Raw genomic sequence first — 26,170 nt, forward strand, 5'->3', positions numbered from 1 at the left:
GATCCCACCCCTGAGGTATTTGCAGTTCAAGTGAAACATAGGTATGAAACAGGAACAGAAGGAATTAAAAACATTACAGGGCATTATCTGTGACCGACTACGAAAAGCAACCGATCATGAATACAGGTAGTTCTCAACTTACAACCCCCAATTGGGCCCTACATTTCGGTTGCTAAGGGAGAAATTTGTTAAGTGAAAAATGGCCTCATTTTGTGATTTTTCTCGCCACATTTCTTAAGTGAATCAGTATACAGGTAGTTGCTGACTTACATCGATTCTTTTAGTGACTGAAAAAAGTGACCTATGAAATCATGGGAGGTGAAGGGAGGAGGACAATCTCCATTTTAAAACTAAAGTTTTGACAGCCGCGTCATTTGAGAAACCACGTCCTCCTTCCTAACATTCCCGTGCAGTTTGTGGCTTTCCAGAATGGGTGTCCTTTGTGCTGAAATGCTGCTTCGTCCCTGGCAAAAATGAAGTTACCTGTTGCACATAGAACGCCGCAACTGGCTTCATCCCCATGCGATAGGCTTCTCCCGCTTTCCTTAGGCATTCTTGCCTTTGCTGTTGGTGAAGAAACGCCTCGGCCCTGAAGTCCTCGTAGCCTGGATACTGAGTGTCTTGGAATCCCTTCTCGCTCAGAATGTCTTCCAGCTCTTTAGTCCTCTTAGCCTGGGACTGAACAGGGAGGTCTTGATAGACACAATGCAAGGCTTAGCTCAAGGACAACCGAGAAAAAGGCCATACTGTGGGAAGTGAGCTTCACTTAGTGCCAATAGAAACATATATTTGGACAAATATATTTGGACAAATGGAGACAAGGGTACGCGTCCCAGGATAATGTTGCAGGATCCAATCTATTTGTAGCTCAGGGCGAAACTGTTTGGGGAGGGGTCTTTGATCTTCTCTGAGCTGGTGGTTTTCTTACAGACATCTCATGACCCAACTAGGTAACATCATCAATGCTAGAAAGGGTTTGCGGAGTGGAGAAGGGGGAAAAGGAAAGTGTCATGCCCCTGTCGGAGAGTGAATCCGAGGAGGAAGACAAACAGCTGACAGGGAGTGAAAGTATGGCTCCATTGGTTGTGGAGGAAGCTGTGGAAGGGCAAAGTCCGGCTGGGCAGAGCAGGGGAGAGGTAGAACAAAGGAAAGGGAGTTCAGAGAAAGACTCAGGCCCACCTCCTCTTCATCCCAGGGCACGTAGGGAGGAATGGAGAAGGGAGCAAAGTGGGTTGGGTGGCTTACAGGGGAGGAAAGGGCCCTGATTACCTTCATTAGCTACACCTGGGAATGAAAGTTTAAAAGAACTGAATGCTGACTGCAGTAGCTGCTGGGAGCAAACATGACTTTATCCTATGTTGTCTTTGCATCTTGTTGTCTTTCCAACCATGTGAGTTTTGCCGTGCCTTCACATATGGAATTCTTGCTCCTGCCCTGCCTGACTAATTACCTCAGCTTGGCTTGACTGGACTTAAAGTTACAGTTTTTGTTGACCATGTTTTGGACTTGATTCTCTGCAGTCAAAGGCTGTTCCTGGGAGAGTTTTTATCCAGCCAGAATGTAACCTGGACATTGAAGGCAAAGTTGGAGATAATAAAGGGATTCCTCCTGATTATCTGACTGGGTTGCCTTTGTGCCACACCCCAGGTCATCACAGAAAGGAGGAAGAAGAGAAAGAGGAAGGAGAAGACCCTGTGGGGTCCTTCAAGCTGAGTTTTCTTGGGGAAGTTTCATGACCCAACTAGGGAACAACATTTGTGTTAGAAGGGAATGGGATTTATAGAGGTCGGGGTAGAAGAGAAAGGCTGTGGAATCCTTGGTGCCCTCTGAGATGGGTGGTTTTCTCGTGGACATTTCATGACCCAATTAAGTTATGTCATCAATTCTGGAAGCGAGGGGGTTTTGCTCTCTGTTTCTATACAAGCGGCTTGCCCTGTCAATATTGCGGAAGTGTTCTTGATTAGGGTATTGTTTATTGAGTTTGTAATTCCTTGAGTGGGGTACTTGTTTACCACTTGATGTTAATCTGCTTATCCGGCTATTGATTGCTGGTTAGGAAGGTTTTGTGATCTTTTTGGCGGTCTCTTTTGAACTTTTTCCCCTACTTGCCTAATGAAACCTCTGCAAGAAAACAACCAAGCTCAGAGCACATCAAGCCACCCCCCCCCACCCTTAACTTATGTGTTTGTAAAAGTCCTTTTCAGAAATCAGATTTGCAACATGCATGCGAAACAGCCTTTACCTTTTTATCCCGGGTCTTGGAAGTGTTGCTAGGAGAACGTCTGGCATTCTGAGCAGGCTCTTTCGCTATCACTGTTTTTATGGGATCTGCCTCTAGAACGCTATTGAGAAACTGGACAGTTTGTTCCAAGGAATAACTGACAAATTAAACACAACAACACAACACAAGGAGTCACTTCAGGCAGAATACTTTCACGTAACCGATGGCGCATCGTATTATGAAAGAAAGACCCACTTGTAGTCCTTGAAGATGTCCATCAAAAAGTTTGCGTTAATGGTTGGGAATAACTCCAAAAGTTGTTTTTCCTTCAGTTTAGCAGCACAGTCTTTTTTAGCAATCCAAGGAAAAGGTTTCTATACCAACAAAAAAAAAGAGAGAAAAAAATTATACCTCTAAAGCATTTCTACAATGATACGGTGCAAATCATAAACCATGGCACAACTTTTCATATTTTTGCATTAGTTATTACCACCTCTACTGGCATATATCTGCAGGTGAGCCAATCCTCAAACTTTTAAACGAAGTATTATGAACATTGCACTACCCATGGGTAAACTGCCATGCATCTTTCATGGTATTTTGGATTAAAAATTTGAGTGTTGGCTTATCCACAAATACATATGAGAAATAGGGGCACTGTAACTTTAAAAAAATTTCATCATATATATTGGGGCATAAGCCCAGCCACAGATAAGGTGAACCCGATTTTTGATTGCATTTTGGTACCTAAAATTCTTGGCTTATCCATAAGTATGCAAGTAGTCCTTGGGTTATGACTACAATTGAGCCCAACATTTCCGCTGCTAAGCGAAAGTTATTTTACCCCATTTTACGACCTTTCTTGCCACAGCTGTTAAGTGAATCACTGCAGTCGTTAAGATAGTAACACGGTTGTTAAGTGATTCTGGCTTCCCCTTGACTTTGCTTGTTAGAAAGTCACAAAAGGTGATACTGCAACCATCGTAAATATGAATCAGTTGCCCAGTGTCTGAATTTTGATCATATGGATGCTACAACAGTTGTGTGAAAAATAATCCTGTCACTTTTTTCAGTGTCATTATAACTTTGAATGATCACTAAACAAACTTGGTGTAAATTAAGGACTACCCATTACTGTACAATTACAACACATAATGCCCAGCCACACACAGGTAAACCCGATCTTCTGAGGGCATTTTGGCATCTAAAATTCTTGGCTTATCCAAGGGTATATACAATAGTTCTACTGCTCTGTAGAATGATATAATATTTAAGGTGCTGCCCTAGCGCTTTAGGGACCTGGGTTCAAAATACTCTTGAGCCTACAGGGACTCTCAGAGTCTATGAAGTTATGCCATGCAGTTCTTTGGCCAACCACCCAACCCTACGGGGTTGTTTTGAGGAAACAGAGGGGAAGTGTTATGACTTCCACTGTGAATTCTTGGGGGGCGGGGGGAGTGGGATCTATTTGGCAATACACTTTAACAAATCCAGGATTTTGTTCGAATGATGAAATGTGCATTGTGCTGTCAGGATGCAACATACGTGCATCCGATTTCGCAACGCACATCCAGAAAGGACAGATTTGTATGACAATCCACATTTGACCATCTGTGTCCTCTTGTAGCTACTTGTCCTTCTAGGGCAGGAGTCAGCAACCCATGGCTCTGGAGCCGCATGTGGCTCTTTCATCCTTCTGCTGCAGCTCCCTATTGCTGGTCAGCAGCACAATTTTGAGGGGAGCTTCTGGTTTGGGATGGGGGGAAGCAGCGCCAGGAGGAGACTCTATGGCAAGGAGCGGGTTTTCTGGTTGGCTCCACAATTGATAGGGCTTTTGGTTAGGACAGGTAGAGGAAAAAGGACGTCATGCTAGGAGGAGACTCTATGATGGGGGAATCGGACCTCCGGTCAGCTCCAGAATTGAACCGGGGGCAGAGGGGAGCTTCCAGTTAGGACTTTTCTGGGTCTTTTGAGTGTTTAAGATTGCCGACCCCTGTTCTAGGCTTATGGAGTTGGAAGGCGGGATTTGCGGAACCTACTGGGGACCCAGAACAGAGAACACAATGCTGCAAAGCACTGGAAGATTGGCAGCTGGGGTTGTTGGGACCACTATGACAACCCAGCTCTCAGGATGAGATGTACAGGAAATAGACCCAGCCGAAGCTGTAGCAAATAGCCTACCCCTGTTAGTTTTTCTTGCAGCGCAATTTCTTCGGACATGATCTCCCGAAGTGAGACTCTCTGAGTGTGGACGTTCCAATGATCCATGTAAGGAAAAACATCAGAAGCTGCTGAGCTTTCAGCCGACCCAGCTGTAGATGAACTTTCCTGCTCTTGAAACTCAGCAGCGTACAGGGACAGCACGTCGTCCACTTTGCCTGGGTGCAGCTGCTCAAACAGTGTAGGTTCTTCAGGACAAATAAAAATGGGAGATGAAATGGCATTTTATTTAGATTTTAAAAAAAGGAAAAAAAAGAGACGATCTTAAAGAAAATAAGGAGAGGGACCCGAATGCAATGGTTTTCTTATGTAGTTAAAGGTTGACTGAGATTGCAAATTGCAGAGCCAGAAACAAACTTTGGCCCCTTTGAAGATGGACAGGAAAATAAATGTATTACATTACACACACACCAATACATCGTGTGTATCAATTCTATTTTAGTATTCTTTACTAAAATAGTTACTGTCATTTATACATTGTTTGCAGTGGTGTGATTCCAATTTTTTCCCCTACCGGTTTTATGAGAGCGTGTTTCATGCGTGCAACAATCAAAAAACGTCCTCTGTTAGCACTGGTGAAGGGAGCTGTTTTTTTAGTTCAGCTGAGGTGCAGCACTCCGCTCTGCCGTGTGAATAAGCTGAGCTAAAAAACAACGGAATATAGGACAGGATAGGGTGGGGGCAGGTGGGCAGGGCCAGTCAGAGGTGGTATTTGCCAGTTCTCTGAACTACTCAAAATTTCCGCTACGGTACGCCAAAACTGGTCCGAACCAGTTGAATAGCACCTCTGATTGTTTGCCTAGGTCTATTTAGGTGTACCTCCACTGATGAGGGTAAAAAACAACATGTCCACAGCCGTCTTTTCTACTTGTCCAGGTTTGATCTAGTGGTGAAGGTACCGGATTAGAAACCAGAAGGCTGTGAATTCTGGTCCCGCCTTAGCTATGAAAGCTGACTGGGTGGGCCAATCACCAGGAGACGCTGAGTTGTAATCCTGCTTTGGGCATGAAAGCTACCTGGATGACTTTGGATCAGTCTCTCTCGCTCAGTCCAGCTCACCACACGGGGTTGTTGTTGTGGGGAAAACAGGAGAAGGAAGGAGTACTAGGCATCTTTTCTGCCTTAAGTTATTTATAAGTGATGAAGGTAGGTTAAAACCTTAATAAACAAGCAATAAATTATATTAAAAGCACAAACTTATTCTGGTGCTGAATAAACGATCACAATACAATGTTTCTCACAAGGGTTTCTCTCAGTTGTGAAACCTACTGCTTACTCACTTGTAGTCTGTGGTCATTAGATAGCAATAGCCCTTTGACTTACACACTGCTTTGTAGTGCTTTCCAGGCCTCTCTAAGCATTTTACAGAGTCAGCCTCTTGCCCCCAACAATCCAGGTCCTCATTTTACCCGACCTCGGAAGGATGGAAGGCGGAATCAACCTTCAGCCGGTGAGATGCTGCACTTTTTAAAAATTGCCAAACATAAAAATAGGCAACTATAGACCACACTGACTTATATACACTGACTAAACCACAAAGAGAACTAAGTCACAAAAGAGATACATTTCTGTTAAAAAAAAAAGCAGTCCACACATAAGAAATGCTGGTTGTGGCAGTGGGTGTAGAAGGAAGTAAGATCTTTGCAACGGTGGATTTTACAAACAGAAGAACCATGATAATTGAAGACGATACTTACTTTCTTCAAGAAGTTTGTGCAATTCTTCTTCTCTCCTCTTCTAAATCAAAACATTGATAATATCAGTACCTTGCAATACTAACAGGACACTTAAAACTGCCATTACTTTGCCAGCACCCCCCAAAACATCCTTCATTCACGGGTCTTACTGATTATCCTCCAGGTGAACTTACGTCCACCATTATGAAATGTTTTGACAGGCCGATAAAGGACTTTATTGTATCTGGCCTTCCTCCAGTGTTTGACTCACTTCAGTTTGCTTACTGTCCGAATGGTTCCACTGAGGAGGTTATTTCCTCTGTTCTCCATTGGAGCTTGGCGCACTTCAGTGGTGGGAATTCCATATTTTTTCCTACCGGTTCTATGAGAGAGCTCTGCATGCGCAGCACTCAAAGACCACCCTCTGTGTCAGCGCTAGTGAGGCGAGCTGCTTTTTAGCTCAGCTGAGGCGCGGCAACCCACTCTGCCACGCAAATCAGCTGAGCTAAAAAACAAGGGAATATATGATGGGAAAGGGCGGGGGTACGGGGCGGGGCCATCCAGAGGTGGTATTTGCTAGTTCTCCGAACTACTCAAAATTTCCACTACTGATATGCCAGAACCAATCCAAAACAGCTGAATACCACCTCTGGCGCACGCAGGGGAAAGAAATACTCATATGTGAATGCTGTTTGTTGACTTTAGTCTGGCACTTAATACGATCCTTCCTCAGCATTTAGGAGACAAACTGGGCTGCAACTGGATTCTTGCTTTGCTCACTGATAGGCTTCAGTATGTGCAAATTGGGACTGATATCCTAATTCTAGCACCATTTTCTCAAGTATAGGGTAGTTTCGTGGTAGCTAAAGCAGAACAACTAGATTCTCTAATACTTTTATACTATATAGTATCAATCTTGCGAACTCTCAAGATGTTTTGTTTTGCTATGTATTCAAAATGGACTGTATGTATATAAGTAACTCTGTGAATTGTGTGTGTGTGTGTGTGTATTCTTTTCAGAGCAGGCATCAAAATTTCATTTTTAATGTGTGCCAGTGTATACATAGAAAAAGTGAAAATAAAGGTTATCTTATTATCTTATATTGTCCTGCCTTGCCCTGCCCTGTCCTATCTTATCTTAAATTTAAGCATGCCTCTCTGGGTTACTTCTTTAGCCATATTGTTCGCATCCTCAGTGGGACAGGAATCCTTTGACCTAACGTAGAAGGATGACCAACAGATCGAAACTGGGAGATCTTCTCACCTGTAGCCCTTGTCTGGAGAAACAAATTACAATGGAAATTCTGCACTCCATTATGCCTGTAAGTTAAGAACTAGCTGCACATATTTTTAAAGACAAGTGTTTGGACTACATTTGGACTAAGTGCAATGTAATTGTTCTGCAAATTATTGAAATGTCAATAATTTATAGAACAAGTAAAAACATAAATATTCCATAATATAATGCATGCCATGTAATATTAAGTCATGAACAACAATAAGCTTATCTTTAGATTTAAGCTGACTAACCATAATAGATGCTTTCCATCTGTCATGAATTTCTCTGGCCAAATTCAGATCAATATGAACCACATAGTCATCAGGAGTTAGTGATCCTTATGGAAGGAGAGGGGAAAAAGAGATAAAATTCACATACACCTTGAAAGAGAGTTTCATTCTATTTAGTTAATGCTTTTTTTGTAAGACCCAACTGAGTTTTAATTGCTTTTTTTAAGTGTGCCATCTAAATAATGTGAAAGCATGGAAATGTTATAAACTGGGGATTCCCAACCATGGCAACTTTAAGATCTGTGGACTTCAACTCCCAGAATTCCCCAGCCAGTCAGCCAAGACCAAAATCATATTTACTTGTTTTTTCAAATTTCTCTCTGCTGCAATCTCTTGGCAGCTTGTGTGGAAATGTTGATTAAGGTGATAAAAGATGAAGTCACAAATATCTGGGTAGCACTAGTTCACCTACACACTCTAGATTCTGGGCCCGTAATTGGAACAGATTTTGCTGTTATAAGATAAAATAACATTAAAGCTTTTACTACAACAGAGCAATTAGTTGTAGTAACTTGATTTTTATTACAGTCTTCCCATAAATTAGCAGCTAGCTAGCCATTGAACAAAAATGTCAAACCCATGTAGCAGGCCAAAAATAAACCATGAATTATGAACAATGACCTAAAGTGGCTTAATTCAAAAGAAAGTCTTGGAATACTTATATATTATTGCCTAATCTATACCAACATCTATTATTTAACCTCTTCAGTTCTTTTAAATCTTAAGATCTGTTAGGTATATACAATCATCAGTTCCCAGTTCAGAATCAATTTACTACTTTATGGAAGTAAAATAGTCATTGATGTTATTACCTGTATCAACTCCAACCGGTCCAAATATTTCACTTAACTGCATGGCTAATTCAGGAGCTAAGACCAGTTCGAGACAATCTATGGTCACGGACTTTGAGGGAGGGATGGAATTCTGCAACCTGATTGTCCCATCATCTTGATCAGAGACGTTCTTTTCTCTTTGTGTCGGAACCACAATGCCGGACTTACAATCCATTTTTGTGCCCTGCTCAGATTTGTGGCTTTCTGCACTGCTCAAATCGGTTGCTTCCATTCGCTTCAAATCTGACGCCGCTTCTGGAAACGGGCCCTCCTGTAAGCTTGCTTGAAGCTGATCTTCTTCCGCATCGCAGGTGGCTTTCGAAGGGCCATCATCTTTGTCAGGAAGAGCGATATCCATTTCATTAACCGAGGATGTCCTCCATGGATCATTCTCTAATAGCCTCCTAGAAATTCTTGGTTTTAGTTGCGTGTTCAAAGGATCTACCTCCGGATCTGATGGGCTTATGTCTTCTCCTGCATCCGGTAACGGATGAGTTTCGTTTTCTCCTGAAGAAGAATGTACGCCGTGTCCTGCAGGATGGTCAGAAATGTTTCCACTGTCGTCACCAAGGGGGACTTTCGTTATTTCGCATTCGTGACTAATCCTTGAAATCGCAGTCGCTTGAGTACCTGCCACAGAACCGGCAAACCTGTCTTCAGTCGCAGCGGGTCTCTTCGAAGGAAGAGACACATCCGGGAGCCGAACCTCTGCTTCCTGCAGGCCTCCAACGTCATCTTCTTTGCAGAGCTTCTCAGCAGAGTCTAACAGGAGCCCTGTGGCCCAATCCATATCCCGGTTGCATCGTTCGTACAGATCTTTAATGGCATCGAATGAAAGAGACCCAAAGAGTTTACACAAAATATTGAGATGCTCAGATTCATCGACTCTCACCAGCTCCCTTTCTTCCACATAGGTGCTTCTCTCGTAGGTTACTTTGTAGGGTATTTTTTCTGGACAACCTGGAATAGCTTCAACTCTTTTGGGTACGAATCCATCGAGTCTGCCGTGCAGTACTTTTGTACCTTCTGAAAAGACAATCTCTCTCTCCAGTCTCCACAGAAGGGCAAAATCTCGTGGTTCTGTCTGTGAAGATTTGGTAGCCTGGGACCCCACAACTTCATTGGGTTTTTCTTCTGTCCAACTGCACAGGGACAGTGGTTCTACTGGTTTGTTGAGGGCCAAACTGTTGGTAAATGTTAATGCTAATTTATGATGCTTACGTGTTCTTTTATTCAGCACTGGCTTTTTCTCACTCAGAGGTTCAGAAGCTGTGATTTCAGACCCTTGAAAGGGTTCCCCCTTTGAAGAGGCCCACAGCTCTTCAGCATCTGCAGAGGTCTCATTCAGCTGAGAAGTTGCAGTCCCATCACCAACGCTGACACCATCTTGACTGTTTTCTAATCCACCTGTCTCATTAATGTCTCGCTTGGTTATCCTTTTCATTTTGTGTTGTCTTTGCTGCAAAGTTTGGACTGGCCAGTCTCCTACCATCAGCAATTCTGTCGTATGGACTTCTGTATTATTAACCTCAGGCACCAACATAGAAGGAAAATTACAGTCACTTTCGTCCCATTTATCTTCACACCTGTTGTCAGAAAGTGGAAGTTCCTGATGACAGTCTATCAAATCCAATGTTTTATCTTCACTCGTATTTTTTAATGAATCAAGAGTAGCTGTTGGCATACTTGAATCTCCTTTGTCCCTCCTGGCACGTTTTTCTAATCTTTTAATTCTTTTCACTCTTTGAGCCAAAGTTTGTTCTACTGGCCAGTCTCCCACAAAGTTTAACATTTCAGGTTTTACTGAGCTGCCAGAATTAAAATCTCCATCTTTATTTTGTGTTTCTGTGAATTCTGGCTCTGTTATTTTATGACATGCAGTTGCCTCAATCTGAAGTTTCAACTCATGGTTATTGTGCAACAGAGTATTTTCACTGGAATCCCTGACTGGTCTTAACTCTGTTTCAAGAATGGATTCCATTTTGGTTCTTGCTGGTAATGCAGTAGCGTCCAAGCAATCTATACTACATTCAGAACTGGATTCTTTAAAATCATGTCCAGCTCTTCGGTTTTCATTTTGAAGGTTCTGATCTTCTGCTATAACTTCTTCTAAAGTACCTTTTTCATCTGGATTTAATTCTATTCTTTTCAAAGAGGAGGCAAAATGTTCTTTCTGGTCTTCTTTCCTACAAGACAAATATATATATATATATATATATATAATTAACGGATACATCGCTGAAATTTAATTCTGCTAAAACATTTTAGGGCATAACCTAAAATGGCATAAGCAGACAGAAGGAAGATACAGTGTGTTAAAAGACTGGCTGCTCAAAACTAAAACTTTTTCTTGGACAAAAGAGGATTTTTGTTGAAATGAAGACTGGCTGCTTAAGGAATCTCATACATAAATACTTATGTATGTATGTATGTATGTATGTATGTATGTATGGCATTCAGCTTTGTTCGGGTATTTTCCCATGTCATTGTAGTTGTGCTTTTAAAGTTGTAGCAACGTTTCGGCAGAATCTCATCTGCCATCATCAGGCTTCTGTATAGTGTTCATCTGTGAGTCAGACTTTTATAGTGGTTTCAGATTTAAATTTGGGGCAGCCTATTGCTGTGCCAGAATGGTTTTTTCTTCACCCTGATTGGTTGGGAGTCTTGGTCTGTATTGGTCTTGGAGTTTGCTGTGTTCTGCTTGATTGGTGTTTCTAATATCTTCTGTCTGTTTTGTGGCTTTTTTTGGCTTGATTGGCTGGCAACATTGTGTTTCCTGTATTGGAGGCTTTTAGTGCGGCTTGGCTCCGGGTAAATGGACGGCTATCATTTATTAGGAAGCTAGGTTTCATCTGGGTGCCTGGTTGGGGTGTGTTTGAGCTGGAGGTGTCGGGGGAGTCTGTTTGTACCCAGGTGTTTGCCTGGCTTGTGGTGTGGAGATTTTTGTTTGAGAGTGCAGGCTTTAAAAGCACAACTATAACGATGTGGGAAAATACCTGAACAAAGCTGAATACCATACATATAAATGCCCGCGAAAACTTAAGAAAACACACACACACACACCCTTAACATTTCATTAAGACTCTAAAACCAAATGGAAGAGTCTGCATTTGCTTTGAGCTGGTGGACAACCCCCCACCCCCAAATATCAATATAATGATATGATTATTTCAGCAGAAATAGTCATATCTTTGTATTATCTACTGAAATAAATAGGGAGGTCTACACAGATGAAGAAATTCATATTAGCATTAAGCATGCTATTCTAATTCTTTTTCCTTATTAAAATCTGTCACTGGGTACACAGATGGTCTACAACAAGGGTGTCAAAGTCAAGGGCAGATCTAGCCCCCGGATGCTGTAGGGCTGCCCTGGAAACCGAGAAGGACTGGCCTGTAGTGCCTCTTTTAACAAAAACAGAGCTTGGAAGTCCTCTCGAGCTCCGTTTTCGCTGGCAGAGGGTTGCAGGAGGCCACCCCAACCGAAAACAGAGCTAGCCGTGCCCACAGTGGCTGCGCCCCCCCCAGCCCTCCCAAGGTCAAACACAACCCTGATGCAGCCCTCAATGAAGTCGAGTTTGACACCCCTAGTCTACAACTTTTACAATTATCTTCACAGAATACTATACATTTCCTACTATGCTAGTGTAGCAAACCCATTTGAACTCAAGTTTTGCTGCTGGAAAAGCACAACAGCAAATCTCCAGGACACACGAAATGTCAAGGTAAATTATATCATTTCTACTTTAAGGGTTTTATTGAAACTGTGAATGCCCCGCTTAGGGAACTCTCCCGGATGTCCTCCCACAGTCTGATGTTCTAGCATGAGGGCTAGACAACTTGCACTAGACAACTTGTGATGACCCGGGGCGTGGCACAAAGGCAACACCAGCCAGAGAACCAGTATGAGTCCCTTTATTGGCACCAACTTTGGCCCCAACGTCCCGTTTACTCTCCGGCCTGGAGAAAAGCTCTCCCACAAACCTGTAGCAGCCTCTGACTGCAGATACTCCAGTCCAAACGCTGTAAGCCGAATGCCTGCAGTCAATCACTCTAGCAGGGCCAGATAATGAGTCCAAGAAGCGCGGCAATAATTCCAGCAAGACAAGATAAGCACACAAAAGCACAGCAATAATTCAAACCGTCAGGAAGAAGGCCAGAAATGCAGGCCACAACTCTCAACACTCGATGAATTCGGTGTTTGTTCCCGACAAACGCCCCTCCCAACTGCCTCTCCTTTAAACTCCCTCCCCAGGTGTGCCTTGTTAAGGGAATCAGGGCCCTTTCCTCCCCCATAAGCCACGCAACCCATGTTGCTCTCTTCTCTGTCCTTCCCTGTGCGCCCTAGGATGAGGAGGGGGTAGGCCTTGGTCTTCCTCTGAACCCCCTCTCCCTTGTTCTACCTCTCCCCTGCTCTGCCCAGCCTGACTTTGCCCCTCCCCAGTTTCCACCCCAGCCAACGGGGCCACTCTCCCGCTCTCAGTCAGCTGTTCGTCTTCCATCTCAGATTCAAACTCTAACAGGGGCGTGACACAACTGTACCAAATACTATTCTCTTATATCACTCTTGATGTGACCCAGTTGGATCATGAAATGTCTTCAAGAAAACTATCAAGGTCCACGAGGACCCCACAATAAACTTCGTACTTTGAACAGCAAGGTTAAAACTTTGGTAGAAAGTTTACCCCTGCCTTTTCTCACGATGAAGAATTTCACCACAGGTTTCACGCTTCCTCATGTCATCTGAGATTGAAGAATTCAAAATTGAATTAGCAGTCAGGCAATGTTCATATCGTTCCAACATTCTTTTGATCTTTTCTTTGGATACACCATGAACATTTCGCCTAAATATTGAAAAGAACAAAATACTTGATATACCACCACAACATAGGCATGCTGCATGAAACTTTAACATATTTGAGAGAATGTTTTTAAAAAGTAACTACAAATTAAAACTTGGTATCTCTGAGTACTCAGAAGTATTCAGAAAATAAAGTTGCCATTCCCAATTATTCTATGAAATCTTATAAATACCAATAAAATCTAAGCCACAAAAAAAAGGAATAGCACTACAGAAATATAGATAATTTGAAAGCAGGCTGAGTAGAAGCTTTCTGCAAGCAAGTGAACTGCTTTCTAACTGAGATATGTTTATTATTTATTTCTCATTGACCTGACACAATACTGTTGTTACAGAATTACTACTGTTGCTATTATTACCTTTCCAATTCCTTTGGTTTAAACTTCCACCATGTATCCGGTTCACGAAATATAACTTTGTACTTGTGTTGCTGTGACTGAAGAAAAATGTAAAATAATAATAATAATAATAATAATAATAATCACCATTCTCATTAATTCTGTAATAGCTCTGTCTATATATTAATATGGCCTAGTGCTTTAGGTGCTAGGCTAGAAACTAAGATACAACAAGTTCTAGTCTTACCCTATGCAGGGTCTTCCTTGAACCAGTCCCCCTCTCTTAACTCTAGGAAAAAGAAGACTATGCCAACCATTTTGGCCAAATCTTACCAAGAAATAGTCTAGGCGCTCTCCAGGAGTTAAAACTCTTGAAGGCAATATCTTCTATCGTATATTTTTGAAAAATTCAAGTCTCATTTCTATAGTGCTCTCAGAGCATAAGACCAGCTAGTAATCCTAATCGTATTTGCATATGATTCATCCCCAGTGGATTCAATATAATTTATTTTAACGTGAATAAAGCTGGGGGATTCCCAGATAGGGCTAAACAAAAGGGGAAAAAAAGTTGTCCTCGAATTAATCTGAATCATACTTATTTACACGGGAAGGCTTTCCAATTTAAACAAAAAGGGATCCTCTACAAGAACAAGGAGTCCAAATCTAAGGAGCAGGCCAACATTCAGCACTCCAGACAAGGGAGAAAATAAAATAAAATAAAATCTCATTTGGGGGCAACAAAAGTATCAGCAGGTGCCATGATATTTGTGGCTATCTTGGTCCCTAATCCTAGACTGGAATATTATAGCATGGACTGAAGAGAATATTTGTAGCTCAGGGTTGAAATGTGGGTTCCTTGGTGCTTTCCGAGCTTGGTGGTTTTCTTGCAGACTTTTTATTACTAAACTAGTCACATCGTCAGTGCTAGAAGGGAGTGAGGTTTGTGAAATGGAATAGTAGTAATAGTAGCAGTAGAACTATGATGGTGACTGTAGGATTCTTGGTGCTCTCTGATCTTGGTTATTTTCTTGCAGACCTTTCATGACCCAACTAAGTAACATTATCAGGGCTAGAAGGGAGTGGGATTTGGCACAGATATCTAGTGCAGCATCTAGTACTGATGATGTTATCTAGTTTGGTAATGAAATGTCAGCCAAAAAACCACCAAGCTCAGAAAGCACCAAGGACTCCATAATATTACCGTAAATACTATATTTACTATACAGGATATAGTAAAAAAAATCAAAATGGCAACCCTATAATCACACTAAAAGCTCTACTTGATTTTTTTATGTGGAGATTGTTTGTGCAAACCATTGATGGCCCCAGTATAATTATCATCTTGATTTTTTTTACATCCTTTGAAGCACGCTGCTATATACACGCACCCATTTATCTATAAATAAACAATATTCAACATAATATCACTAAAATACGGAATACTGACCAAAGCAATGTAAGGCTTCATTTCCCAAGCCTGTGTGTTTGTATTGTCTATGATTATAGGAGTGATCCTTTTCTCAAAGGCTTCTTTGGCTGACAAATAAATTGAGAAATAAAACACTAATTGTTAACTAACCAACAATTTTTTATTATCACTACTTAATAGAAAACAAAAGATGTATGTTCTTCTCTAATAATCTGTTTTGAATTCTCCAGCTTCTCTGTTTTTGAAGTACTTGTAGTAATTACAAATGTAGGCAAAAGGAATAAAAAGAACCCAAATATATAATTCATAATATGTGCAATAATGCGCATAACTATACAACTACACATTGAACTAAAACTCCAAGACATTTAAAAAGAAACTCCAGATCTCTCAAGCAACACTTTTAATCATTTCATAAATTTATGGGCTGCCAATCTCATATACATATGAAACCAACAAAATTAGCAGCCAAGACAACTCACAGCCAAGACAAGTCATAAACTGGGCTTGATGGCAAAGCCAGGTTTTTTTTGTGCCTTGTGAAAGGCCTGCAGGGTTAGGGCAAATCTAATTTGGGGAAGGTTGTGGAATAATGTTCCAGAACGCTGGTGCCATGGGGGGCAAGAAAAAGACCCCTGGATTCCAACAGATGACACTCTTCAGGATCTTTTGTACTAAGGTTGGTGATTTTCTTACGGATGTTTCTTTCCTAAACTATTGTGTTTCTCCAAAAATAAGACCTGGTCTTATTTTCTTTGGGGATCTGAAATAAGCATTAGGGCTTATGGGGGGTGTTATTATTTTTTTTTGAGCTGCCCCATGTGCCCTGCCTTACCTAGGGGCCCCTGCAGCTGGGCCATCCACACCCCGACACCTAGCTACCTCATGGGCGGCCATGGCATGTTGCTCATCCTCTTCCGTTGCAGCCGTGAGCAAGCGGAAATGGGCTGGTGGCCACGTGGGCTCCTGCTGCACATGGTTGCTGGGGCTGCTGCTGCAAGGCAGTTGTCGCGGTGTGCATGGCCTAGCTGTGGGGGCCCTGAGGTAAGCCCGTGTGCGCATGGGGCAGCTCCACCAACCCTCTTGCCTCACTTCGTGTTAGCAGCACCGCGAGCAACTAGACAGAATAGGTGGCTGGCTGCACAGGCACTCAGTAGGGCTTATTTTCTGGATAGGCCTTATTTTCAGGGAAACACGGTAGGTAGCATTGTCAGTGCTAGATGACACTCTCTCGCAGACAGGACTCTGCTGCCAGGTCTGACAGAATGGCTAGACACCACCTTATGGGAAAGATGGCCCCATAAATAGGTCCCAAAGGTACTTTTTTTCAGGAGGCAACTGGACTTCCTTTGTTTTTCTTTGAAGACATTTCGCTTGTCATCCAAGAAGCTTCTTCAGCTCTGACAGGATGGTGGGCAATGGAAGGTTTTGCCATCCAGTCAGAGCTGAAGATTCTTGCATGAGAAGTGAAACGTCTTCAAAAAAACCAAAGAAAGCCCAGTTGCCTCCTGAAAAAAGCACTTCTGCAACAACCATGACCTGGATGGCTGAGAATCTCCATAAACATCCCATAATTAACCCACCTCCCCAGGCCATGGTACCAGTAGCTTGAATTCTACCCAGAAACATCCTGGTAATCAATGGAACTCATGTGTCACATGTGCTGAATGAGTGGCATTCATAATTGTCTGTATCTCCATATTGTGCACCAACTGAAATTTTCAAATGCTCCTCAAGGGGCCGTTTTTCCTTAATTTAATATATTTGTTAGTGCAGTTCCATATATGATTCATCAGGGATGGTTTTTTCAACTGATTAGGGGCCCAGGGACGGAAAATGTATGTGTACTTTATCTAAAATGGTCTAATTTTTCAGATGTTTAATATGCGCCTAATGCAAAGACAATTAGCATAAATCCTGACAGAAATATTCCTTTAGGATGAGCAGAACGTATTCATTTTAGTGTATTTATTGATCAAATTTATAGTTCTTTATACTTTTATCAATAAGTTTATACTTCTAAAGCAAATTCTAAAGCATTTGCACGTTCTGCTGCATCAAATTCTTACCACGTTTCCAATTCCACTCGTGTGCGTCAGCTAAACAGTCAGCATCAAACTGGTACTGCCCGTTCTTTTGATAAAAATAGTCATCTGTGCTAAGAATGATCCCACAAGGATTATCCTCAAGCAAAACCCTGCGAACAATGACAAACACAGCTCTCATCTTTTTTTTTTCAACACCTTCTTCTCATCTTCTACAAATCATTGTGAAAATAAACCTGGGTATTGTTCATCCTTGCGACTCTCACTATTTAGATCTTTCAGAAAAATAACTTACAATAATCTCTGGCAGTCTTTTGATGTAGTGAGAGAAGCCATACGTTCACAGGCTGTCATGAATGCTGTATAGTCCCTATACTGGGACTATATTGGCTCTAATTTATAATTTATTTTATTTATTACATTGCTACACTGCTCATCTCATCTAGTGATTGTGAGTGGTTTACAATAAAAACATAAAAAGTAGTATCCAGAAATAGAATTGGAAGGGACCTTGGAGGTCTTCTAGTCCATCCCCTGCTCAGGCAAGAAACCCTATACCATTTCAGACAAATGGTTGTTCAATCTCTTCTTAAAAATCTTCCAGTGTTGGAGCATCGACAACTTCTGGAGGCAAGTTGTTCCACTGATTAATTGGGTTGCCAGGAAATTTCTCCTGAGTTCTAGATTGCTTCTCTCCTTGATCAGTTTCCATCCATTGTTTCTTGTCCTGGCTTCAGGTGCTTTGGAGAATAGGTTGACCCCCCCTCTTCTTTGTGGCAACCCTTGATACCTTGGAAGACTGCTACAATGACACCCCTGGTCCTTCTTTCCATTAAACTAGCCATATCCAATTCCAGCAACTGTTCTTCAACCAATGGAACAGAAGTTACCTTCGGAAGTTGTGGGAGCTTCATCACTGGAGGCTTTTGAGAAGAGATTGGACTCCCACCTGTCAGAAATGGTGTAGGGTCTCTTGCTTGGGCAGGGGGGTTGGACTAAATGACCTATTGGGTCCCTTCCAAATCTGTTAATCTGTAATATTAAATAGACTGTTATTAAGTCAAGGACTACCTGCATAAGGTCAGAAGGGAATTTGGCTAACCGATAGAATTTAATGATGTATTTGTGTGTGAGCAAAAAGAAGACAGCAACGTCGTATTTCTGAATCTTCTGTACACAAGAACCTACCTTGCCAAGTAGGATTTGCCCGATCCAGGAAGCCCTCGAAGGAGAACCAGTACATGACCTGCGAAGGTCCTCCTGTTCATTATGTGACCACCAGGCAATTGGTGGTCTTGAGAAAAATGATGTCTTGGTCGCCTGTTTTTATTGCCACATCTCTTTGGCACACAAGAGAGGCTCTCCGAGGATTTAGAAACTTCCGGAGAGCAAAATGTCTTTCCTTGACTCCCACAATCCGAAGCTGGCCTCCACTTCCCAGGACTGACTGCGATAGGAGTCACAAAGCTATGATTTCCCCATTGCGCTTCAAAAGCTGGATAAAAATGAAACCGCTGAGGGTATTTCTGAAACAGAGAAAACTGTGAACTCCACGTTTGCTGTGGAGGATCAGCCTCCCGCGTCAAAGGGGCCCATTTCAAACCAGATCCTGCGCACAGGTCAGGAACGCAGAATTGTTTCAGATTATCACAGAGAGCCACTACATTTTCTTGCCCTTCAGCCTCCTGCAAAGAAGCAGGAGAATTAGGAAAGGCGTTGGTCTCTATTTTTGCAAGTATCTGATGACGTTGAGCAGTCAGGGTGCTTACCGCCGTAAAGTCAAATAAAACATTGTGTGTTTGATTTGGCTCAGTGTAAGACTCGGCCTTGTCGGCTAACATCACAATTTCCGAAATGGCACCACTGTCAAGTACAACTTCTGGCAAAGTGTTACTCTCTGGGCTTTGTGTCAGAATATCCTTTGTCTCAATCTCTGATATGGATGTCGACTCAGCGGCTTCCTTATAACTTGGTTTTAAGGCAGTCAACCAGTTTTCTATTGCTGTTCCGTTGGAGTTCATATATAATTCAGTGCAATTGGAATTATTGTGGTCCTGAGCCAGATTCAGGCTACCTATGAGATGATCATTTTCTGATTTCTTTGCTTCAATTTTACGACTGCGGTCCTCAAGAGAATTATCTATCAAGAGTGCCAGTTCTTCAGAGGATGAGGGTTCTTCACCACTCTTCGCAACTGCAGTAGTATCATGACCCTCAAGTTCATGAGTACTGCAGCTTGAGTTATTTCCACCAACGAGCAATGCGGACAGGGAATCAAAACCTGACACTTTTGATGAACATACTGTATCCTTAGCAGCTGTGGACAATTCCAGTAGATAATCCATAGTCTCTTCCACTAGTAAAAACAAAGAAAGGACACGATTACTTTACTAAACTTATTCCTGATTCTACACACCAACTTCAAGTAGCATTGCAGAAATAAACGAGGCAGTGAATTTTCATTTAAAGATTACCTGGGTCTCCTTTCGTCTTGCAGCGACCTTTGCCCTCTCTTCAAAAAAAGACTGATTAAAGGACGCTCTTCACAGATTCTGCTACCTGGGGGGGCCAAAGAGCAGTGCCTTGAACTAACAGGGAGGACTACAAGCAAGCAATTTTTTTAAAAAAATAATGCTTGATCTAAATATTGTGTTTACATTTAAACATGAATTTTGAGTTATGGGCGCAAAACCATTCGTGAGGTGCAACTTGAAAAGAAAATCGCAACAATTATCATGAAAGACTTGTCAAATATTCATGCACTTTTAATGAATAAAGAAAAATTGAGAGCGCTAAAATGTCTTTTTAACAAACAAAGCAAGGTAAATACAGTATTGCGGTACTTTTACATTGCACTGAAAACCTTCTTTTATTGTAAAATGCCCAGAGTCACTCAAGTGAGATGGGCGATATAAAAATTTGATAAATAGATTTGTTTAAAATGTGGATTCTAAGGTATCACTGGGAAGAGTTCTTATCTTTTTTTTTAAAAAAAAAGTACATCTGGTTCTTTTAATTGTCATTGAAAATAGAGATTGGTAAAAGTTGAGATCAGACAAAATTCATGAAGCCCTCAGAACTTGTGGCTATCACAACTGGACCTTCATCCAATCCAGAAAAAGACCCTTCTCCAAAACAGACAAAGAAAGAAGAGAACAACAATGAAGCAACGTTGTCATTCCATGAGTTGCAGGAACATCTAGAAATCTCCAGACGATTTTCAACCAACACAACATACATACCCACTTTAAACCCAATTATATACACCAAGGCTGAAGCCTGTCCCCCACAAGGATAAAACACCCAGACACAAACTCAGCAATGTGATACATGCAATACGATGCAATGAGCAGATCAGAAACAAAACAGCCACTTCACAGGCGCATGGCACAACGTGGGAGATCAAAGCCACCGGGAAAAAAATTCAGCAGTCCAGCTGCATTTGGAAGACAAAGGTCACTCTTTCGAGGACAGCGAAGTCCACTTTCTGGATAGAGGGCAGCATTGGTTTGAAAGAGGTAAAAGAGGCCATTTATATTAACACGGAGCAGTCCTCTCTCAAGAGAGGAGGAGGGATAAGACACCACATATCTCTAGTCTACAAGAAACCTTTGCAGCAGTTACAAGAAGGCACAAATAAACCCTCAAGTAACCTTAAGAGCTCTCAGGGTTAGGTTAGAAGTTAGGGGGTTAGGGTTAACAACAAGATAACTGCAAAGAAATATGATCCTTCCAACCCCAACTCCACCCTGTCAGAGTTAACGGCATAAAGGTGAAGGTTCCCCTCGCACCTACGTGCTAGTGGTTTCCGTTTCTAGGGGGCGGTGCTCATCTCCGTTGCCAAGCTGAAGAGCCAGCGCTGTCCAAAGTCGTCTCCGTGGTCATGTGGCCAGAATGACTAAACGCTGATAAGGCGCAGGGAACGCTGTTCCTTTCCCACCAAAGGGCTCCCTATTTTTCTACTTCCATTTTCACATGGTTTCAAACTGCTAGGTTGGCAGAAGCTGGGACAAGCAACGGGAGCTCACTCCGTTACACGGCGCTAGGGATTCGAACCGCTGACCTGCCGACCTTTCTGATCGACAAGCTCAGCGTCTTAGTCATAGAGCCACTGCGTCCCTTTCAATGGCATATGTATGCCATATGCTAAATAAATAAATACAGGTAGTCTTCAACTTACAACAGTTCATTTAGTGACTGTTCAAAGTTACAATTCACTTGGCAACTCACTCATATGAATGAAGGTTGCAGCCTCCTGGGGTCACGTGATCCCCCTTTATGACCTTCCGACAAGCAAAATCCATGGGACAGCTGGATTTGCTTAACAACCGTATTATTCATTTAACAACTTCACTGATTCCTTTGACAAATGCGGCAAGAAAGGTCGTAAAAGGGATGGGGGGAAAAACTCACTTAACAAAGGTCTCACTTAGCAACAGAAATTTGGGGGTCAATTGTGGTTGTAAGCTGAGGACTACCTGTAGCTGCATGGTTGGAGGCTAAGACCTCCCTTTCCCCATCAGCAAGTTCCTGAGGTCTCCATGGATAATGCGTTGGCTCCGCTGAAAGTTCAACAGCAGAAGGCAAACCAACGGAAAAATGCAAGAGGTCCCAGTGACTCAATGGAATGCAGGCAGTCCTCGACTTACAACAGTTCATTTAACGACCGTTCAAAGTGACAGAAGCACTGAAAAAAGTGACTTGCGACTGTTTTTCAGTTACAACTTTTGCAACATCCCCATGATCATGTGATCAAAATTCAGGTGCTTGCCAACAGGTTCACACTTATGATGGTTGCAGTGTCCCCGGGGGTTATGTGGTCCCCTTTTGCGACCTTTGGATAAGCAAAGTCAACGGAGAAGCCCAATTTGCTTAACAACCAGGGTCCTAACTTATCAACTGCAGTGATTCGCTTAAGAACGGCAGCAGGAAATGCCGTAAAAATGGGGCAAAACTCACAAGAAATTCTCACTCAGCACCACAAATTTCAGGCTCAAGTGTGGTCGTAAGTCCCTGTACTTCCTGGGGCTGGAATTGATCCCTAGATTTACAGGGCTCTCCAACATTGGGCACTTTAAGACTTGTGGACTTCAACTCCCAGAGCTTTGCTGGCTGAGGAACTCTGGGAGTTGAAGTCCACAAGTCTTAAAGTGGCCAAGGTTGGAGACCTCTCCCCTAGAATAGGCATAAATGTCAGCATCCTTTTTTTTTAAAGCCCCTTTATAAAGTGAGTAGGAGGGAGGGAAATAACCACAAAATTGAGTGGTTACCTCTGAAGTCACATTCAGACAGCACCATGTAGATGACCGTTGGATCCAAATCTGAGAACATTTCGGAAAGCCCGCTGATGAGTCTTTCTTTATTGATTCCATGTAACGAGGCTGGTGAGGACGAGGCATCAGTCGCAGAAACTGTCTCTGGGTTTGTGTTTTTTCTTGAAGGGCTCGCGCCAAAGTTTTTCTTTTTCTTTGGCATTTTCTTTTTCCCAAAATGCAATTGCCTCCGAGTTATTCTACTCCCCACGTGACGGGGCTTACGTCGGGAATGGGACAGGTTATCCTTCCAGGCCACATGTTTGGGTTGAGGGCAGCCAACCTATAACGGAGAGAAGGAGCAAGTGTTTTAGAAGCTGCCGCTGAATCCTGACGTTGGATGGAACTTTTTCCCCCCCTCCGTGCTTTCTAGCAGGCTCAAAAAAGTGGAATTCTTTACACTTTAACCGAAAAAAGTTTGATTACAAATGGAAAAGAAATATAAATGCAGTACTAAAGCAAAAAAAAAAAAAAAGGATAATGGTTGAATATTCAAGCAGCAATTTTGTTTGAACCTAAAGGTATTGTAACATCTTTTTAAAAAATCACATTTATAAATATTTACATATGAAATGTTTTAAGGTTGAAAGCAGGGTAAAATGCTGGGTATAAGCAATCAGATTTGATTATTTGTTCTTCAATGGCATAATTAAGTCTTGATATTATCTTTTTTATTAAATTTATCATTTTTATTTTATCATATAAAAACAAGAGGAAAAGAAATAGGAAATTAAGGGAAGGAAAGGGAGCGGGGAGAAGGGGGTGTGAGATACAAAGGAGAAAAGAAAAAGAAAGAAAACAGGGCATTGACTTCCAACTCTTCTTATCACAGTACAAGATAAACACTCCAACTTTTTGCTTTTACACATTAATATACAACTAGCCATTCCTATAACACCAAATCTTTCTAATCAACAAAACTAAGATCAAAGTTTCATTTTTTCTTCTTCACAAGCATGAATTCCAGAAGTGATATCCAAATAAGAACACATTTTCCTCTTTAAATCAAGTATTCAATTTAACCATTCCTGCTTTATCTTCCTTGCTATGGAAATGTGCATTTCTATTTGCACCTAGTAATCTTTATGAATTGTCATCATTTTTATTTACAAAATGTATTCTTTCAAATGTATTCTTTCAAATTTTTTGACCTTACTGAAAAAAAACGGGGGAAAACCCCTTCCCCACCCTTTTTTCCTTCAAAGTACTAAACTTTAAAAAAAAAAACATTTTAAAATCAAAACTTTCTAATACATCTTTTTCTTTGACTTAACATACAAGCTTTAAACGTCAATATTGCATTTAGATCCTTCCCTCCAAACTGTATGTATATATGTATATCTTTTATAAACATCCTTTTTAACAGTTTTTCTTTAAACTGTGGCATCATTTTCTTTAACTTTCTCTTAATACAGGAACTCACAAATACACTTTCAATAGCTTTTGCCTACTTTAAGAATTACTTAAGATGTATGTATGTAAAAAAATACATTTTCAAATTTGGGGTTAAACTTTTCTTTCAGTTGCACATATCATGCAGAGAAAAATGCATCCTAATTCCAGTTAACTCATTAAGTTTAAGTCACCCCTTCCAGCTTATCTTCATGGAGTAAAATATTTTTGTTCTCTGGAAGTTTTATCAAAGACTTATAGGCCTCCATTTTAATTAGAAGATCCTCAACCTTGTTCAGTACAACTCTAGGCAGCTTACAATGTAATACTTTTGATATTATATATTCCATAAACAAAAAATGCCTAAGTTTAAAAAATCTAAAAATCTTAATATAGGAAAAGAACACTAATTTCAGGAATATGTTATTACCAGCAGAACAAAAATTGTTTTAAAAATCTATCACATGTTGCAAAACAAATGCTGTGAACAGTTAATTGCCAAGATGGTCTCTTAAGAAAGGCAGATTCATGTCAGATGAAATATTTCACATGATTGATTTCTAGGAAGAGAAAAGGAAGGACAATTTGATGTACCTTAGTATAAGAATACCGCAAAAGGATTTAAAAAATTAGAAAATGAAGAAATGTCAGTGGCAGCCACCATCCACCCAAACTGTAAAAGGACTCAAATCAACATAGCTGATAGTTTAGTTATCAGATATCACATGTAATAATATACAAATCTTTGAAGCACATGCGATGAAAATTTAAATAGCAGTGATTAATCCTTGGGAAAAATTAGAAAGACCCCCCCATTATACAAGCTAAGACAACAATATAGCAAAACAAAATAACAGCTCTTATGTTGTGCACCCTATACTACCCTATATAGGTAGCTCTCGAATTATGACCATAATTGGAACTAGAATTCCCACTAAGTAAAGAGGCTGTTGATTTGTGCCTGATTTTACAACCGTTTTTGCCACGGTTGTTTAACGAACCACTACAGTTATTAAAGTGAATTATGATGTCATTAAGCAAATCCGGCTTCCCCCACTGACTTCGCTTGATGGAAGTTGGCTGGTCACAAATAATTATCACATGACCTAGGACACTGGAACAGTTGTAAACACAGGCCGGTTGCCCAGTGGGCGAATTTGATCATGTGACCAAAGGCATGTTGTCATGGTCATAAATCAGATTTTCAAGTGCCATTATAACTTTGAACATGTTGCTAAACCAATGGTTTTAAGTCAAGGACTCCTCCACCTGTCCACTTATTCCAGAGTTCTGTTCCTTCTGTATTATAATGGAGGGGGGGGGGGAGAGGAAAGACTGCAGCATCATTTTAATTAAAAGATAAAAGAGAGATCAAGCGGCATCAGATAATTATGTTAAGTTTCATTTAGTTCTTGGCAAATACACGCATCTCATTTCCTGTAATGATTTTACAACAGGAAAATCTGCAAGTTTTTTTTTTGGGGGGGTGGTGGTTAAGAATTTCAGACTTCTCTGTGAATTGTCAGAGGGATGGGATGGGAAAAGCTGGCCTTTTAAAATCATCATCAGGGCTAGAACTAGTTCTGGAAAGAGATGCAACAGCATTAATTTTGCTGTTTTCCTTCAAAAATATCAAAATACAGTATAAGCATTCACAAAGTAACTTATTTACTTCCCTCCCCATTTTTACTGAAATCACATCAGCATTCGTTCATACTCAGCACTCATGAATTTCCTTCCTCTTCAACAAGAAGGGTATATTCATACCTACAATGCTGTACTTTGCTCATTTTATGCTCTGTGTTCACGAGTTTTGGTTCTGTGTGTTTCTATTCATTCTTACGCTCCAATGATTTATTTGATATATTCACAGTTTGAAATGCATAGATCAGAACTGCTTCTCCCTAGCAAATGTTTTTGTTTATCTTTGTTTTCAGTTGTATTTGTTCGTTTTTAGGCTGGATTGGTATACAGTAAGAAAAATCAATGTAGTTAAAAAGTCAGAGCGTTCCTGGAATTATATAAATAGCAAATCCATTAGGGTTTGATGGGAGGCACAGGCCAATTTTTGATAACATTAAAAAAATAATACAGGTAGTCCTTGGCTTACAACAGTTCACCCAGTGACTGTTCAAAGTGACAAAGGCACTGAAAAAGGTGATTTATGACTATTTTTCACACTTATGACTATTGTAGCAACCCCAGGGTCTTATGGTTTACATTTGGATGCTTGGCCACTGGTTCATATTTATTGCAGTGTCCCGAGATTATGTGA

General features: G+C 41.2%; 1 protein-coding gene across 3 annotated transcripts in view; it reads right to left on the bottom strand.

Moving 5' to 3' along the window:
• Positions 1-26,170, bottom strand: part of N4BP2 (NEDD4 binding protein 2) — a 37,346-nt gene that overhangs the window by 7,692 nt on the left and 3,484 nt on the right. Inside the window, exons 2-15 of one of the 3 annotated variants that reach the window (XM_087936744.1) lie at positions 22,462-22,786; positions 19,666-19,750; positions 18,380-19,547; positions 17,216-17,343; positions 15,165-15,253; positions 13,739-13,815; positions 13,204-13,362; positions 8,499-10,705; positions 7,648-7,733; positions 6,139-6,178; positions 4,403-4,629; positions 2,477-2,595; positions 2,243-2,378; positions 484-678 (exon numbers count right to left, since the gene is read on the bottom strand). In XM_087936744.1, coding sequence (XP_087792870.1) covers positions 484-678; positions 2,243-2,378; positions 2,477-2,595; positions 4,403-4,629; positions 6,139-6,178; positions 7,648-7,733; positions 8,499-10,705; positions 13,204-13,362; positions 13,739-13,815; positions 15,165-15,253; positions 17,216-17,343; positions 18,380-19,536 — 4,620 coding nt within the window. In that variant the 5' untranslated portion in view covers positions 19,537-19,547; positions 19,666-19,750; positions 22,462-22,786. The remainder of the gene's footprint in view (positions 1-483; positions 679-2,242; positions 2,379-2,476; positions 2,596-4,402; positions 4,630-6,138; positions 6,179-7,647; positions 7,734-8,498; positions 10,706-13,203; positions 13,363-13,738; positions 13,816-15,164; positions 15,254-17,215; positions 17,344-18,379; positions 19,548-19,665; positions 19,751-22,461; positions 22,787-26,170) is intronic. The other 2 variants (XM_087936743.1, XM_087936745.1) reach the window with 2 other exon arrangements.

Source organism: Pseudonaja textilis, chromosome 6 (genome assembly GCF_049901715.1).
Source record: "Pseudonaja textilis isolate UNSWEBS1 chromosome 6, rPseTex1.2, whole genome shotgun sequence".
Classification (NCBI taxonomy): domain Eukaryota; kingdom Metazoa; phylum Chordata; class Lepidosauria; order Squamata; family Elapidae; genus Pseudonaja; species Pseudonaja textilis.